We start from the raw sequence: 17,563 nt of genomic DNA, 5'->3' as shown, positions 1-17,563 counted from the left end.
CCATGGGGGAGGAAGCCTGAGAGCTGGGCAGTGTGTCTGAAGTCCCTGGGCTGCCCAAATGACAAGACCCCCACCCTTTTGGGCTCGCTGATGTGGTCGAAAGAAAACAGAGCAATGGCACCAGCTTGGCTGCAGGACGTGCCAGAAGGGGGCGTACAAGGTGCCAAATTTGGGACTCCACTCCCCTCAGGTTGTATATATGCGGAAATAAAACCATACATCCTAAAGACGTCACAGTCTGAAACACACCTTTGTTCCAAGGAAAACAAACCCTGGATGTAAGTGCCGTGAACTCCTGGACTCTCTCACCACCCACAGATCAGGGTGATGCATAACAATAAATAAATATATTTTAAAAAAACCAACAACAAGACAGAGCAGACCAGGCACGACCTGTGGTGACACCAAGCGTATATTTTATTGAAAGACCAACTCCATGACAAGGCAGTGAGAAGGAAGGGCCTTTGAACCGGGGTTTGTACAGGTCACTTCGCTGCTCGGTTAAGGTTACGGATAAATATCGTCGTTACATACACGGACAGCAGTGAGCGCTACATCAGTCAGCTAGCACTGAGTGGAAACAGGCGGGGCTGGCAAGCAAAGGAGGTCACCAGGCACAGCAGTGGGGGGCGAGGCAGGAGGCGGCAAGGAGAGCCGGGGCGAGTGGGGGCGGGGGGGAGAGAAGGCCAAGAAAGAGAAGAGGGCGCCTGAGCCGGACAAGCAACCCCCCAGATATGCTCTGATTCAGCGACGGAGGAAGAACGGGAAGATGGCAGCGCTGGAGAAGGACTGCGGGGCGAGACCACAGCTGGCCGTGAGCCACGGATCCAGATCAGCCGCCCTCTGCCCCCATCCTCCGGGGGAATTTGCCAGATTATGAATGGTCGATGCCATGGGCCACCTTGACTCCGACGCCTCCGCAGGCAGGACAAGCCATAGGAAGCTGGCACATACGGAGACCACTGGTCCATTAAGTGGCTCTGCAGGAATTTGGGCAGGGGGTCTCTACCAGTCCTGCGTGGAGATGCTATCGAGGATGGAACCTGGGACCTTCTGCTTGCGAGGTGGGCAGCCTACCAGCTGAGCCCTGCCCCACACGTGCTCCTTGCTCACACACACCCCAAACGCCCTATCTGGGGGGGCCCTTTCAGCTCCCAGCACCCCGCCCCCCAAGCAGCATGCAGGCTGTTCCACCTCCTGCAACCCAACAGTGTCTCTGGCAGGGTGAGTGATAGCAGTGAGGGATGCAGATTTTGGGGAAAGGGTGGGGCAGGGCGGTGTAGTTTCCTATGGCACTGCATGAGCTGGAGTTGCATGCACTGCCCCCCCCCCAGGGGATGGCAACGGGGCAGCCCACATGGCAAGTGTGGAACTGAGGCAATGGGGGCTGAGGATCAGGGAAGGGAGAGCAGAGTGCCCTGGCCCAGGGATGGGCGCACGCTGTGGGGGGGCCAGGGAGAGGGGTTCCTTGTTCCCTCTCCCCACACACACCTCTCACACAGAAGAAAGGAATTTAGCCTGGAAGCAGGTGAGGTATGGGAGGTCCCCGCAGCCCCAGAGTGTGTTTCTAGAGGACCGGGATGGGCTTGGGGGCAGAGTGATGGCTGCCATTGTGCCCCAAGCGTTCCTCCCAGCCCATGAGAAGGGGGCCGCCATGCAAAGCCTGGAGCTTTCCTGGAAAGTGCCGACTCCTGGCTTCGCCACTCCCAAATTCATCCTCCAGCCCCATAGCTGGTCTCAACCTGCTTCAAGGAGGAAGGCTCCCTCCCCAGAGATCTCCTCCCGGGTGTTTTGGGAGAGGGGCTCCGGGAGAGGGGGAGGGCAGGGGGCAACTGCACACAGCCAGCACCTGCCACCCTCCCCATCTCTCTGCCCCCTCACCTGCCCCACCCCACCTCCCCTCTGCTGCAGCAGGGTGCTGGGTTGAAAAATGGTGGCATGGGTGGTGTCGAGGCTGGCGGAGTCGAGGGTCCTGGGGCACTGGGTCAGAGTCTCTGGAGGGGGTGCAGAAGCTGGAGGCACTCCGGGCTCAGGTCCTACTCCAGGTAAATGTCTTCTGTGGGGCAAGCAAACTCCAGGTGCTCTTGGTAGTATTCCTGAAAGGCGCGGCTGGAAGGGGAAGGAAGGAAGAACCAGTCAGCACTGGAGCAAAGAACGTAGTAAGATTCTCCTGGATCAGGCCAACGGCCCAGCTAGGCCAACATCCTGTTCTCACAGAGGCCAACTAGGTGCCCCAATGGGAAACAGCATGCAGGATCCGAGCATCATCATCATCATCATCATCATCATGAATAATTTTATTTATACCCCGCCCTCCCCGGCCAGAGCCGGGCTCAGAGCTGCTAACATCAGTAAAATTACAGTAAAAAACATAATGGCGGGGGGGACCAATTTAAAATACAGCTTAAAATGCAATTTAAAATGCAGCCTCATTTTAAAAGTAGCCCATAAATCAAAACCATAAGGGGAGAGAAACATAAGGGTCAGACTGAGTCCAAACCAAAGGCCAGGTGGAACAGCTCTGTCTTGCAGGCCCTGCAGAAAGATGTCAAATAATAAATAATAAATTTTATTTATATCCCGCCCTCCCCAGCCGAAGCCGGGCTCAGGGCGGCTAACAACACTAAAACAGTACAACATTATAAAAACATTATAAAAATTAATTAAAATCAAAATTGATGGCAACCATGAACTAAAGTTTTGTAAAGATTGCCAAAGGAGGGAGTCAGGCTGCGCCCTGACCAAAGGCCAGGTGGAACAGCTCTGTCTTGCAGGCCCTGCGGAAAGATGTCAAGTCCTGCAGGGCCCTTGCCTCTTGTGACAGAGCGTTCCACCAGGTTGGAGCTGCAGCTGAAAAAGCCCTGGCTCTAGTTGAGGCCAGCCTAACCTCTCTGTGGCCTGGGACCTTCAAGGTGTTTTTATTTGAAGACCGTAAGTTCCTCTGTGGGGCATACCAGGAGAGGCGGTCCCGTAGGTACGAGGGCCCTAGGCCATATAGGGCTTTGAAGGTTAAAACCAGCACCTTAAACCTGATCCTGTACTCCACCAGGAGCCAGTACAGCTGGTATAGCACCGGATGAATGTGATCTCTAAGCGAAGACCCCGTAAGGAGTCTCGCTGCGGCATTCTGCACCCGCTGGAGTTTCTGGGTCAGTCTCAAGGGCAGCCCCACGTAGAGCGAGTTACAATAATCCAGTCTGGAGGTGACCATTGCGTGGATCACAGTGGCTAGGTCAGGGCGAGAGAGGTAAGGAGCCAACTGCTTAGCTTGGCGGAGATGAAAAAATGCCGCCTTTGTTATAGCTGCCATCTGCGCCTCCATGGAGAGGGAGGTATCGAAGATTACACCCAAACTCTTAACGGACGGTGCTGGCACTAATTGCACCCCTGCAAGAGATGGGAGTTGCCCCCTCAATCCCATATCATCCCGTCCCAGCCAGAGGACCTCTGTCTTTGAAGGATTTAACTTCAACCGGCTCCCACGTAACCATCCAGCCACAGCTTCCAAGCATCTGATCAGTGTGTCTGGGGCCGAGTCAGGGTGGCCGTCCATCAACAGATAGAGTTGGGTGTCATCAGCATACTGATGGCAGCCCAGCCCAAAACTCCGGACAAGCTGGGCGAGGGTGCACATAAAGATGTTAAAAAGCATCGGGGAGAGTATCGCACCCTGAGGTACTCCACACACCAAGGAGTGGCGGGATGACAATTCCCCCCCAAGCGCCATCCTCTGTCCCCGACCAGAGAGAAACGAGTGCAGCCATTGAAGGACTGTGCCATGGATCCCCACGTCGGCAAGGTGGTGGTCCAGGAGTTTGTGATCGACCATGTCGAAGGCTGCTGACAGGTCTAGAAGAATCAGCAGCCCCGACCCGCCTCGATCCAGCTGCCTGCGGAGATCATCTGTTAGGGCGACCAGAGCCGTCTCGGTCCCATGACCAGCGCGGAAGCCGGACTGGAATGGATCCAGAGCCGATGTTTCATCCAGAAACCTACCAAGCTGTTCAGCAACCGCTCTCTCAATCACCTTACCCAGGAATGGAAGATTCGAAACTGGGCGGTAATTGGATAGATCTAAGGGATCTAATGATGTTTTCTTTAAGAGCGGGTGCACCACTGCCTCCTTCAGTTCCCCTGGGAATGTCCCGGTGCCAAGGGACAGATTGATGATATCCCCCAGGGGGGCCCGCACCTCGTCTGGACACGCTCTAATCAGCCAGGACGGGCACGGCTCGAGAGGACAAGTGGTGGGCTTTCCAGCTCGGAGGAGTCTGTCCACATCGGCTGGGGATATCCGGTCAAAGTGGTCCAATACTGAACCCGAGGACAGTCGAGGGGCCTCCAGTTCCTTTATTGTATCCAAATTGGCAGGGAGGTCATGGCGGAGCAACAGGACCTTCTCCGCAAAAAAGCTCGCAAATGCCTCACAGCTGTGTGTCAAATTGTTATTTAAATTTGGGTGTCCTTCGAGGGATGTTAAAGACCGAATTATACTAAATAATTGCGCCGGGCGAGAGCTAGCGGATGCAATGGAGGCCGAGAAGTAGGACTTCTTAGTGGCCTTCACTGCCATCTCATAGGTTTTCATAAAAACCCTATAAGATGTTCTTGAGGCTCCGTCACGGGCACCCCGCCATACTCGCTCTAGCCGTCTGAGGTCCCGCTTCATTTTCCGGAGCTCCTCGGTAAACCAGGGAGCCCGGTTTCTGCGGAGTCGCAGAGGGCGCTTAGGTGCGATCTCATTGATGGCTGCCAGGAGCTGGGTATTCCAGCCCTCAACAAGCTCAGTCAATGAGTCGCCAGGGGGAGAAAGGTCCCGCAAGGCTTGACGGAATCTATCAGGGTCCATCAGCCTCTGCGGGCGAGCCCAAATCGGCTCGCCACCTAAGCAGGGTGGGGGTGGAACGTCAAGTCCTGCAGGGCCCTAGTCTCTCATGGCAGAGTGTTCCACCAAGTTGGGGCCAGTACTGAAAAGGCCCTGCCCCTATTTTAGACCCTTCTAACCACCTTGCAACCTGGGACCTCCAAAATGTTGTCATTTGTGGACCTTAAGGTCCTCCATGGGGCATACCAGGTCCCGCAGGTACGTGGGTCCTAGGGCTTTAAAGGTCAAAACCAGCACCTTAAACCTGACCCTGTACTCCACTAGGAGCCAGTGCAGCTGGTAAATCACTGGATGAATGTGATCCCGTGGCAAGGACCCCATAAGGAGTCTCGTTGCGGCATTCTCCACCTGCTGGAGTTTCTGGGTCAGCTTCAAGGGTGCTCTCGATACCTTGGACAGCTCCCATCAGTCCACAGCCAAAAAGCTCCGCGACCCCCTCCACTCACCCAACGCACTCTGCAACATGCCGCATGGACTCCTGGGAAACGAAGACGTGGCAGGCAAAGCGACTCAGCACGGGGTGTTTTGTGATGAAGCCAAAGTAGCTGGAAGGGAAGGGAAGGGTCAGCACCAAAAGTGGGAATCATAGAATCGTTAAAATGTTAGAGTTAGAAGGGGCCCAAAAGGTCATCAATGCAGGAACCGGTAGGACCTCTCCAGCCAGCCAGCTTGCAAGGCCCACCCTCAGCTGACCATCTCACATGCATCACAGTTTTAAAGGTAGCCCTAAAATTTTAAAGTAAGAATATAAGAAGAGCCCCCCGGCAGTGGTTTGGGGTATCAGGAAAGAGCAGCCAACAGGCTAGTTCTTTTCCTCTGCCATTGCTGTATTTTTACGGCCAAGGAGGGGATTCCTGCCTGAGGTGCCGCAGCAAGGAAACCTCACGCCCTGGGGGCAAGCAGCCCTCCTGCCCCCGGAGCCGGGCTTTTCCCCTAGGGGCGGGGTGTGTGTGTGCAACTCACCAGCTGTTGCGGGGATGGCAGCCGCAGAAGGAGATGTTCTTCATCTGGAAGAAATGGCTGCAGCGCTCAAACTGGAACGAGAACGGGGAGGGCTTAAAGGACACCCCGGGATGAACCACCCCCCAATCCCCTCAAGGCCTTTTCACAAGGGGCTCCAGAAATCTTCAGCAGGGGTACCACTGTGAACTCCTGTGTCTCCTGACCCCCCCTCCAGTCTAGAATCATAGAACAAGTCCAATCACAGCATGTTGTGAACCACCCTGTGATCTTTGGATGAAGGCTGTTTTGCAGAAAACTGTCTGAGTGAGTTTCTATTAACTGGAAGTGGAGCATGTTCCAGAAACTGACCCGAGAAGCCTAATTGCTTAAACAGAAGCGAGATAAGGTTAATTGGATTCTTTCGCACAGTGTCAGGGACTTGTAGCCTTAAAAAGGCTGGCTTTTTCGTTTCTCTTTCAGCAGGAGAAAGAGTCGGTGAGTGTGCTAAGACTTTCTCGTCGCCTGCCAACTGATGAACCTGCTGCTACAACCGCTTGCAGCTATGCATGAATGCCGAAGGCGGCTGCATTTTGTATGAGATGCCTTGCTGCTGGGACCAGTAGCTTAAATGGACTATTCTGCGTATATTGCAACCATGAACGCTTCATAAAGGTAAAGGTAAAGGTACCCCTGCCCGTACGGGCCAGTCTTGACAGACTCTGGGGTTGTGCGCCCATCTCACTCAAGAGGCCAGGGGCCAGCGCTGTCCGGAGACACTTCCGGGTCACGTGGCCAGCGTGACAAAGCTGCATCTGGCGAGCCAGAGCCGCACACGGAAACGCCGTTTACCTTCCCGCTGGTAAGCGGTCCCTATTTATCTACTTGCACCCGGAGGTGCTTTCGAACTGCTAGGTTGGCAGGCGCTGGGACCGAGCAGCGGGAGCGCACCCCGCCGCAGGGATTCGAACCACCGACCTTTCGATTGGCAAGTCCTAGGCGCTGAGGCTTTAACCCACAGCGCCACCTGCGTCCCTTGAACACTTCATACCCGTCCATAAAGAGCTAATGGACTGGAATGCTCCTGTGTCTTGAGAGTTATCTCTTAGAGCAGCCTTTCTCAACCTGCGGATCCCCAAATGTTGTTGTTGAACTACAACTCCCATCAACCCTAGCCAGCAAAGCCAAAGCTCACGGATGATGGGAATTGTAGTCCAACAACATCTGGGGACCCACAGGTTGAGAACCGCTGACTTAGAGCAACTGCCACCGGCAACTAACTCTGCCGGAAGTGATTTATGCCAAGAGGTGAAGGCAATAAACCATCATAAGGTGCTATAGAAAGAAAGAAAGAAAGAAAGAAAGAAAGAAAGGAAGGAAGGAAGGAAGGAAGGAAGGAAGGAAGGAAGGAAGGATACCTTTACAGGGATGATGAGAGGAGATGCCCGCAAGTGGCTGAGGGGAGCCATCTGGGTCTCAAACTGGGTGTTCAAACGCCTGTTTCCCCTGAAATGTGGGTCTATCACGCCACTCCCTCCTTTGTAGGACTGAGCCAGAGAAAATGGGGCAGAAGCAGGCTCCCCTTCCCCTATAAATCCACTTCCCCATTAGGCCCCCGACGGCTGCACCTGCCCCCTCCTTGCCCAAGTTCTCCCTCTGGGCAGGGGGATTTCCCGACAGAAGCAGACTCTGCCAAGTGAGACCACGGGCATGCAAGTCCACACTGGAGCAAGTGCCCTGAACACATCCTGCCTCCTGCTCGGCTGGGCACCTCGCCAAAGTCTTTGGGGACGTGGACCCCAAAGGCCTTCTCAGCTGCACAGGCCCACCCCAGTCCCGCCTCCTCCTGCTGCCGCCACTCACCTCCTCATCCCGGCTGTACTCATTCACGGTCAGGATAAGCTTGATGCCCTGCAGGCTGATTTCCAGGTCGCAGGTGGCTGGGGGTCTCAGGTGTACTGTGAGCTTGCGGGTGGTAGCAATCTGCAAAGGACAGAGGGTGGGTGCACATGCAGGGGTGCGGGTTCAGACGGGAAGGGGTCCGCCGAGTTTAGACGGTGTATCCCAAGGGAAAAGGACAAGGGGACATGGCACCAGGCAGACGTAGTGTGGGATGTACTGTATTTTTGCTCTATAGGACGCACCCGACCATAGTTTTAGAGGGGGAGAACAAGAAAAAAAATCTCTCCCTCTGCGCAGGGCCCCTTCAGCGAAGCAGCAGGAGAAACAGAGCCCCTTCCATTTCTCCTCCTGCTGTGCAGCGCCTCTCCAGTGAAGCGAAGCCAGGAGAGCAAGAGGGATCGGTGCGCACCGACCCCTCTTGCTCTCCTGGCTTCAGCGAAAGCAACGTGAAGCCTCCGGAGCGTGGCAGGAGCGCTCCCGCTGTGCTCCGGAGGCTTCGCGTTGCTTTCCCTGAAGCCATGGAGCCTGCATTTGCTCCATAAGATGCACACACATTTCCCCTTAATTTTTGGAGGGGAAAAGGTGTGTCTTATAGAGCGAAAAATACAGTACTCCACTGAGAGCAGTCAAGTACAGCATTCCTTGAAATGCTAGAGAAGACATGTGAGGGGATGTTTGGTGCAGCCAGTCGAAACTTCTTGTTCCTCCTGGCTGGAACATCCTTCCTTTTGTCACGTAGCACACCTCCCTCTCTTTTTGACTTCCTTCTTCATTTAAGCAGCTTTTAGCTAGGACCGCTCTGCTAGCTCTCAGCTAGCAGAAGCACTGGGATTATTCCCCCACATGGGGTAGATCCACACGTATATATTTATAACTAAATCTGCCTTCAGGAATCCAACTGTGAACTGAGGTGAATAAACTTCTTTTATTGACTTTGAATAAGATTGTGGCGTCTTTATTCTTTTAAGAAGGATTCAAGGGAATTTACCAGAAACGTATATGTCAGAGCTGCCCCTGACAGTATAATTTAATCTGAGACAGACTGAACTGTATAACAGTGAGAGGCTCACACGAGCCTGCAACCAGCTATCTGCTGTGCATGTAAAAAGGGGAATGTAACTCTGCTAAGTAAAGGAACTTGCTAGCGCAAGTTAGGAAGGATATTAATAAACAATATATCCTCTCCTGCCACCCTCAACATTCCCACACATAGCAGGTCGGATTCTCTGTCCTGGCAGCAGCCCCAAGAGAGCATTGCATGGACAGACAGACACACGCACACAGCCCCTCTTCCCTGCCTCACCTTCTGCATAGCGGCACACAAGATGCCATTGCCCTGATGGTAAGGAACTTCCACCGAGCCCAAGAACTGGACGTTGAAGCGCTCCACCCAGCACGGATTCCGCTTCAGGCCTGCAAGGAACCCAGCAGAGAGTCAAGGTACAGTTCCCCTTTCGTCGCCACTCCCACTCTTGCAGAAAAGGACAGGCTGTCACATTCTCTCTCTTTTGCTTTCTCCATCCTTAGAGCAGCTTCTTGGCTAGGACTGCTCTGCTAGCTTCTCAGGCCAGAGCCTGGGAGGCACAGAATTATACAATGGTTGGAAGGGACCAGGGGTCATCTAGCCCAACCCGCTGCGATACAGGAGTCACAAGTAAAGAATCCCTTGACAGGCGGCCCTCCAGCCACGTTTGCAGCTGGAGTCCATTCCACTGAACAGTTCTTGCCCTCAGTTAGCAGAAGCATTGGGATCAACTCTCCCATTTGGGGTAGATCCACATGTATAGATTTGTAACTAAGTCACTGGCAGAGGAAGAGGAGTGCAGGGGGAGCACACGGCCCCCGGCAGCGCGATCCCGGTGGAGTGCCATCACGGCTGAGTGCCCCCCCCCACGCTGGGCACCACACCCCCACAGGTGGCGCACCACACCCCCAGGACAAGTGCCAGCCCCGCCCCACCTGCTCTCTGCCACTGAACTAAGTCTGCCTTCAGGGATCCAACTGTGAACTGGTGTGAGTAAACAACTTTCATTGACTTTAAATAAGATTGTCGTGTCTTTATTCTTTCAAGAGAGATGAAAGGGAACTTACCAGGAATACACAGTACAATTAAATACTGAATTGTGTAAAATAGGGAGAGGCTTACACAAGACTGCAAACAGCTATCTGCTGTGCATGTAAAAAGGGGAATGTAAACTCTGCTAAGTAGGAGGACTTCCGGGTTGGCGCCTCCTGCTAATGGCGGTATCCCTCTGAGCTCCGGAGGGACCAGCTCCACGAGATCGGGTCCTGCCGCTGCGGCAAAGCGGGGACCCTTGAGAATCACAGGCGGGTGAAGCCTGTGAGCATGGGGACTCAGCGGGCACCATTTGCGCCCCCTCCGAACTGTGAAAGAGCCTTTTTAAAGGCTTCAGAACGGATCGGAGTGAGCAGCGCGGTGCTGAGAGTCGACTGCTTCTTTCGTGGAGTGAAGCTGCGCAGCTGTGGCCGGAGAGCGCTGACTTTTTCCTGAACAATTGGACTTTAAAGCATCTACCCATGAGTAGGTTTATTGATTTAAATTGGAGGAACAAATTGGATAAAATCAGTGCCGAAAGGGGAAAGTATAAACAGGAAGTCTGCTTCCCCTGCTTGTAGATAGAGCAAAGCAAAGAGACTTTAAAGCGGAAATTTGAACTGGAATACAAAAGGGGGAGGTGAGAGGAGGTCCGGGAAACAAGGTAATGGAAATAAGTAATGGGAATTATATTTGTTTTGTTTTTTTTTAATTGTGTATTTTTGTATTTTTGTTATTTTTTGTGCATTTTTGTTATTTTTTGTTTTCTGTTGGCTTTTTGTATTAAATTGGAAATTCTAATAAATATCTTTTTAAAAAAACAACTCTGCTAAGTAAAGGAACTTGGTAACGCAAGTTAGGAAGGGTATTAAATAAACAATATATCCTTTCCTGGGTTAGCGCCAACGGCTAATGGCGGATTCCCTCTGAGCTCCGGAGGGATCGGTTCTGCGGGATCGGGTCTTACCACTGCGGCGAAGCGGGGACCCTAAAAAAATCACAGGCGGGTGAAGCCTGTGAGCGTGGGGACTCAGCGGGCACCATTTTCACCCCCCCCCAAGCCGCAAAGGAGCCTTTTTAAAGGCTCCGGAAAGGGACGGGGTGAGTGGCGCGGTGCTGAGAGTCGATTGCTTCTTCCGCGGAGTGAAGCCGCACAGCCGTTTGTCGGAGAGCGCTGACTTCTTCTTGTGAACATTTGGACTCTAAAGTAACAACCCGTGAGTAGTACGGAAATTGAAACTTTAAAGAATTTTTTTTCTAAATTCGGCATGATCGGGGAAGGTCTAAACAGGAAGTCACCCTTCCCTCTCTGTAAACAACTTAAAGCAAAGGACCTGTTAACTAAGGTCGAGGAGAATTTTTCTTCTGACTCCCTGACTTCCCACAGGCATTATACCCAACATGCACCATTTCCCTTATGGGTCATCATCATAAGAAGAAGAAGAAGAAGAAGAAGAAGAAGAAGAAGAAGAAGAAGAAGAAGAGTTTTGATTTGATATCCCGCTTTATCACTACCCCAAGGTGTCTCACAGTGGCTAACAATCTCCTTTCCCTTCCTCCCCAAACAACAAACACTCTGTGAGGTCAGTGGGGCTGAGAGACTTCAAGAAGTGTGACTAGCCTAAGGTCACCCAGCAGCTGCATGTGGAGGAGCGGAGACGCGAACCCTGTTTACCAGATTACGAGTCCATCGCTCTTAACCGCTACATCACACTATACTATACTTCCCTCGACCCAATTCCTCCTCCTCCCTCTTCTGGCCTTTGTGCAGCCAACCTCTGACATTGGGCAGCCAGGAAGCTTCTTCTGCCCCCCTCTGCCACCACCTCCCGGCCCGGCAGCGCCACCGGCACACCCCCCCGGCTCACCTGTCACTTCCTTGGCCTGGCTCACCACCTCGTGGGCATAGAAGGCTGGAAAGATGCCCCTCTCCCCCGTGCGCATGTTGTAGCCCCGGTACCAGTAGTCGTCCTCCTCCAGCTCCACCAGAATGGGGTCGTCCACGTCCAGCTCCAGCTCGTCCTCGTGGCGAGGGATGAACCTGGAGGCAGGAGAAGGGGCCAGTTGGGGAAAGGCCATGACAGCAGCTCAGCAGCAGAAGGGTCCCAAGTGGGGATGGGAGAGCTGTGGCTGCCAACCAGTGTAGGCTAGACTGAGCCGGATGGGCCAATGGGTCTGACTCAGTAGAAAGCAGCTTCTTGATGTTATCTCAGAATCACTAAGTTTGGGGGAGACTTTGGGGGCCCACAGCCAACACGCTGCTTCCCTTCCCTGTAGGACTCTAGGCCTGCAATAATAATAATAATAATAATAATAATAATAATAATAATAATTTATTATTTCTACCCCCCCCCATCTGGCTGGGTTTCCCCAGCCACTCTGGGCAGCTTCCAACCAAAGATTAAAAACACACTAAAACTTCAAACATTAAAAGCTTCCCTAAACAGGGCTGCCTTCAGATGTCTTCTAAAAGTCAGATAGTTGTTTCATTCCTTGACATCTGACAGAGGGCATTTGACAGGACGGGCGCCACCACCAAGAAGGCCCTCTGCCTGGTTCCCTGTAACTTTGCTTCTCGCAGGGAGGGAACCGCCAGAAGGCCCTCGGAGCTGGACCTCAGTGTCTGGGCTGAACAATGGGGGTGGAGACGCTCCTTCAGGTATACTGGGCCAAGGCCATTTAGGGCTTTCAAGGTCAGCACCAACACTTTGTGTTGTGCTTGGAAACCTACTGGGAGCAGGATCCAAGCAGGAGTGCCACCAATAGCCCTCTCCTCCTCCATGACCACAAGACAGAGAAACCAGTAGGAGAACACTTCAATCTCCCAGGACATTCTATACAAGATCTCAAAGTAGCTGTTCTATTACAAAGGAATTTCAGAAATAGACTGGAAAGAGAAGCTGCTGAATTGCAACTTATTACCAAACTTAAAACCATGGAGAGACCTGGTCTGAACAAAGACCTTGGATTCTTATCTCATTATACATGACAAAGCCATTTTTCACCTTCTCACCCCTTGCTTTTTCCTGTAAGACCTATTGCAGTCGTTAAGAGTCGTCAACAGGCTCATCACAGCTATCTGCCAATCACCCAATCCCACCACCCTTCTGAGTAATACCCCTCCCACCTTCTCACTATATAGAAGGGTCTGGTGACTTCTGTTTCAGTGTATCTGAAGAAGTGTGCATGCACACGAAAGCTCATACCAAGAACTAACTTAGTTGGTCTTTAAGGTGCTACTGGAAGGAATTTTTTTATTTTGTTTTGACTATGGCAGACCAACACAGCTACCTATCTGTAACTCCTCCATGAATTTATCTAACCCTCTTTTAAAGCCATCTAGATGGGTAGCCACCCCTGCCTCCTGTGGCAGGGTGTTCCATAGATTAACTCTGTGATCTTCCAGCATTCAGCTTCAACATGTGTCCACAGGTTCCAGCCTTAGGAGAGATGGAGAAAAACTTCTCTCTGTCCTCTTTCCAGCTCAGTTCTTTATTAGCTCTTTTGTGTGCTTGTGCTGCGTTTCAAAAGGCAGTGGGGTGCTGGGATTATGGAACTCAAAGGCAGGAGGCTTCAAAAAGTTTGGGATCCTCTGATTTACATGATAATTGCTGCAATCCTTAAATAACTCTTGCTGCTGGAAGAGTTGGCGTGAGCTCCTGTGAAATTACTCTGGTTCTAAGCCCACTGCTTTAGACTCCTTGGGTTACTGAGCCTACTGACATAAAAGTTTTTTTCCCCTCCTTTTTTTTAGGCAGCGGAACTCCCTGCCACAGGAGGCAGCGATGGCCACCAACTTAGATGGCTTTAAAAGAGGACTGGGCAAATTCATGGAGGGGGAATAATCTACCAGTCGCTACTGACCACAATAGGAAAGAGGGCTCTTGTGCTCGGATCCTGCAAAAGGGGCATCTGCTGTGAGAACAAGATGCTGCACAAGATGGGTCCCCTTTGGCCTGATCCAGGCAGTTCCGAGGTTCTTAAATTTCTAGCAGGGGATGGCCTCATCCCCTGGATTCCTGAATCTGGACCCCTGTTGGTCTGTATACCAGCAGGTGGTGTGGTGGTTTACCTTTGAGCAGGGGCTGCTGTTTTTAATTGACTCGGGACCCTGTGTCCTGGCAGCACCCTCTGTCATATTAGAGTGCTGCTGAGATCCAGGGTGTTGAAAAGCCTCTTCTGGAGCCACGGTTAAGCCTTGACTGGCGTGTCCCTGGCAAACAGCGTAAGTGGGGCCTGGTTCCCTCTTCTCAAAGGGGTTTCTCGAATGCTCTTCTGCTTTGCGGGGGAGTGTGGGAGCCCCCCGCCCCCAAGACAGCCCTGCAGGACTGATCTCTTGGCCTGAAGGAGCCTCAAAGCAAAGGGCTGGGGAACCCTCAGACCTCTCCCCTCTCCCTTCTCACCTGAAGACGGCTCGGTGGGTCTGTTCCCGCTCCTCCCCGTTCACCATGCAAGAAAAGAGGCCAAAGGACTCTGTACCTGGTTGAGGGGGCAGAGAAAGGATCACAGCAGGCTGCAGACAGAGGATTGCCCAAAGCAAGGGGCTGACCAATCAGGGAAGGGGGGCTGCACTAGTCAGGAATGGGGGCTCCTGCTGCACCAATCGGTTAAGGAGTTTCACATCTGTACCAATCAGGGATGGGGTGTAGCATCTTGTACCAATCAAAGGCAGGGTGTGGCATCTTGTATCAATCAGGGATGGGGTGTGGCATCTTGTACCAATCAGGGATGGGATGTGGCATCTTGTACCAATCAGGGATGGGGTGGGGCATCTTGTACCAATCAGGGATGGGGTGGGGCACCTCTGCCAATCAAGGGCAGGGTGTGGCATCTGTACCAATCAAACTGTTTGAACAGAGGGCTTCTTCTTCTAAGGATAGGAAGCCAATTGCAGAGGCCTGCCTGTCGGCAGGAAGACAGCCAATCAAGACCGTCTGTGGCCACAATGGGGCAGCAGCAGGTGAGGCCCTGAGAGGGTCCCTGTTGCTTGGGAGCCAGGAGACCAACGCAGAAGGGCCCTTGGATCTTGCATCCAGGTGACTGGGGTGGCAACAGGCAGTCGTGTGCTGGTCTCAGGAAGTGCCCTCCCTCCCTCCCTCCCTCCCTCCCACACCACCCACCCTGCCCCCTCCGGCCACAGAGGGGGTGGCACTCACTGGAGGAACGGGAGGTGCTGTTGACAAAGACGTTGAGGAACTTCTTTGAGAAGTGGAGGTCAGCCTCGGGCGAGGAGTCCTCCGAGGAAGAGCTGCGCCCATCCGGGGCCACCAGTCCCTCCCCAAAGTCACTTCCCGCGTCCTCCAGGTCGCCGGCGTCGCAGGCCCGCAGCAGCTCGCTGTCGTCGCTCAGCACCGACGTGCAACGCTTGAGGCTGACCAGCTCCAGCTGGGTGTTTTCGTCCACGACGAGGGTGTACTTGACGGAGTCGTAGGCCAGGGAGTCGTCCAGGGCTATGGTGGGCGGGGGCAGGGGCATCTCCTCGGAGAAGGGGGAGCCCTTCAGGCTGCCTAGGGAAGGGGCCTCCCCGTCCTCCTCCTCCTCGGGAGAGTAGGCGAAGCTGAAGCAACGGTTGGTCTTGGCGGTGGAGACGTCCAGCCCCTCACTGCCCTCTAACCGGACGTCGTCAATCATGTCGTTGTCCTCCAAGATGCCAGAGTCCAGGTCCCCGTCGATTGCCCAGTCCTCGGGCCCTGTGGCTGGGTCGGCTTTGACCGCTACCTCCCTGGGGGGCAAGCCCTTGGCTGGGGTGCCGCCGCCGCTCTTGCAGCAGCTGGAGAGTGGCCTCCCAGGAAAGACAGGAGCAATGGTGTCGTTGGTCAGGTTGCTCATGAACAGGTAGGGCCCCACCTCGTCCGCCGGGCCCCCTGGCTCGGTGGGCTTCTCCTCCTCCCGTAGCGAACACCGGAGGGTCTCCATGTCCACCAGCTCAATGCTCTGCGGAGGGCCGGGCTGTGCCTCCCCCAGGGCCTCGCTGGGGATCTCGGGCTCCAGGTCGGAGGCAGGAGAGATGGTGTCCGAGAGGGAGTGGGCCGCCGGGAAGCACTCGTCGGCGCACTTGATGGGGTACGAGCCTTCTGAGATCATCTTGTTCACCAGGTTGCTGAGCAGCCACGGGGAGTCGGAATCCTCGCTCAGGTCCGGCTCCGACTCGGAGTCGGAATCGGAGTCGTACTCGCTGTTCCCCGCTCGGTCGTCGCTGTCACTGCGGCCCTTGGGCACCAGCTTGGCCCCCACCGGCAAGTAGAAGGAGCGCCGCAGAGTCTCCAGGCTGTGGTCGGGGTCGATCTCCAGGTCCAGCGAGTCCGAGAGAGGCCTGTCCATTGGCTCGACGGGAGCGGACGGGTCCTCGTAGAACTCCTCTATCTTGAGGGCTGCCAGGCTGTCCTTCCTCACCACTGCGCTCTCCGGTGCCACCGCCACCCCGTCCTCCTCCTCCTCCTCTTTGCCCACGTCTAGCAGGAGGGTGTCCTTCAGGCCCAGCACTCCCCGGGACTCCAGGTCCGCCTCCAGCTCAGCCTCTGAGCCCGGGGAGCTCGCCTCCTCGATCGAGTTGGTGAGGTGGGAGGAGCGTCCACTGCTGCTGTCGCTGCTCAGGTCCAGCTCCGTCTCCGAGATGCTAGAGATCATGTTGCTGGCCAGGCGGTTCCCGCTGCAGGCAAAGGCCGCCTCGATCTCGCCCTCCACGTCCGAGTCGGAGCCAGGCGAGCTGAGGTCCTCGCTGTGCCGGCTGCATGGTGGGAAGGACTTGGAGTTGCGGCTGGTGAGGTCTGCCTCAATACCAGGGTCTGACGAGGGAGACGTGGTGTCCGAAGAGGCGGAAGGTGGCCCTTGCACGCTGGGCGCCCGGCCCCTGTGGGCGCTTTCTCCTTCAGAGCTCAGGGATTCCGTCGCCGTTCTGGTCGGGGCGGCATGGTCTCCCGTGGGGTGGCTCCTTCCAGACCCGGTGTCTCGGCGGCCCTTGGGAGGCTCGTCGTCCGACAGCGGGGAGGCTCCCTGGTCAATCAGTGAGATGGGGGACCCATGCCCTGATTTCCCTCCAGCAAAGACGACGGGGGAGCCCCCAGCCACCTTCTCTGCTTCCTGGCATCCTGCCGCATCCCTCTGGAACCTGGCGCAGTAAATCTCCGTTGCCGGTGACCTGTGGGGGCTGAAGACGGGTGTCTGGGACGCCAGGCGTGTGTTGGGACCTTGGGGGTCTTCTGCAACCTCCCTGGGGGCCTGGACAGATGAAGCTGAAGGAGGCTGAGAGCAGGGCATGGAGGAGACGATGTTCATGTTGTAGTCCTCCCCAGGTCGGGCAGGGGGCGGGGCCTCCCGCAGCTCCTGGCTGTTCCCTTCGGCATCATAAAGCGGTGGTTTGCAAGGAGATTGGGCTCGGCCAGGGCCTGTGCCACTCCGAGTGTCCGAACACGGTCCGTCCTGGAGACACGGGTGCACAGGGGAGGATCTCTCTGCAAGGGGAAGGAGCAGACAGCAAAGTTCAGGACTCAGGAACCATCCTGACAACGCTCTAGTGAGGTGAAAGCCAGCAACCTGGGGAAGTCTACACAACCACCGCCTAGACCTGAAGCCTGCTGCTCATCCTGGGCCTTATCTAGTTGGACCGACCTATCATCGTGTGATACATCCCAGACCTCCAAAGGCCTTTGCTGTTGCCATTCCATGGCCCAGACCCTGACTGGCAGGTCCTGTGGCTCTTGGACTCCACAGCCCATCCCTTGAATCCCTCTAGTACAGAAGTAGGGTGTTGGATCCATAATAATAATAATAATAATAAATTT

At 54.5% G+C, this 17,563-nt stretch overlaps 1 protein-coding gene across 1 annotated transcript in view; it reads right to left on the bottom strand.

Annotated features, from left to right (window-relative positions):
- Positions 1 to 394: 394 nt before the first annotated feature.
- MAPK8IP2 (mitogen-activated protein kinase 8 interacting protein 2) overlaps positions 395 to 17,563 on the bottom strand; it is a 54,025-nt gene continuing 36,856 nt past the window's right edge. The window contains exons 5-12 of the mRNA XM_079992255.1: positions 14,939 to 17,233; positions 14,186 to 14,261; positions 11,651 to 11,823; positions 9,030 to 9,139; positions 7,688 to 7,807; positions 5,849 to 5,919; positions 5,332 to 5,430; positions 395 to 2,109 (exon numbers count right to left, since the gene is read on the bottom strand). Of these exons, the coding sequence (XP_079848381.1) occupies positions 2,037 to 2,109; positions 5,332 to 5,430; positions 5,849 to 5,919; positions 7,688 to 7,807; positions 9,030 to 9,139; positions 11,651 to 11,823; positions 14,186 to 14,261; positions 14,939 to 17,233 (3,017 nt within the window). The 3' untranslated portion in view covers positions 395 to 2,036. The remainder of the gene's footprint in view (positions 2,110 to 5,331; positions 5,431 to 5,848; positions 5,920 to 7,687; positions 7,808 to 9,029; positions 9,140 to 11,650; positions 11,824 to 14,185; positions 14,262 to 14,938; positions 17,234 to 17,563) is intronic.

Source organism: Podarcis cretensis (genome assembly GCF_951804945.1).
Source record: "Podarcis cretensis genome assembly, chromosome: 10".
In the NCBI taxonomy this organism is placed as follows: domain Eukaryota; kingdom Metazoa; phylum Chordata; class Lepidosauria; order Squamata; family Lacertidae; genus Podarcis; species Podarcis cretensis.
Note: the sequence above shows the minus strand (reverse complement) of the source record. Positions and strands in the feature narration are given on the sequence as shown.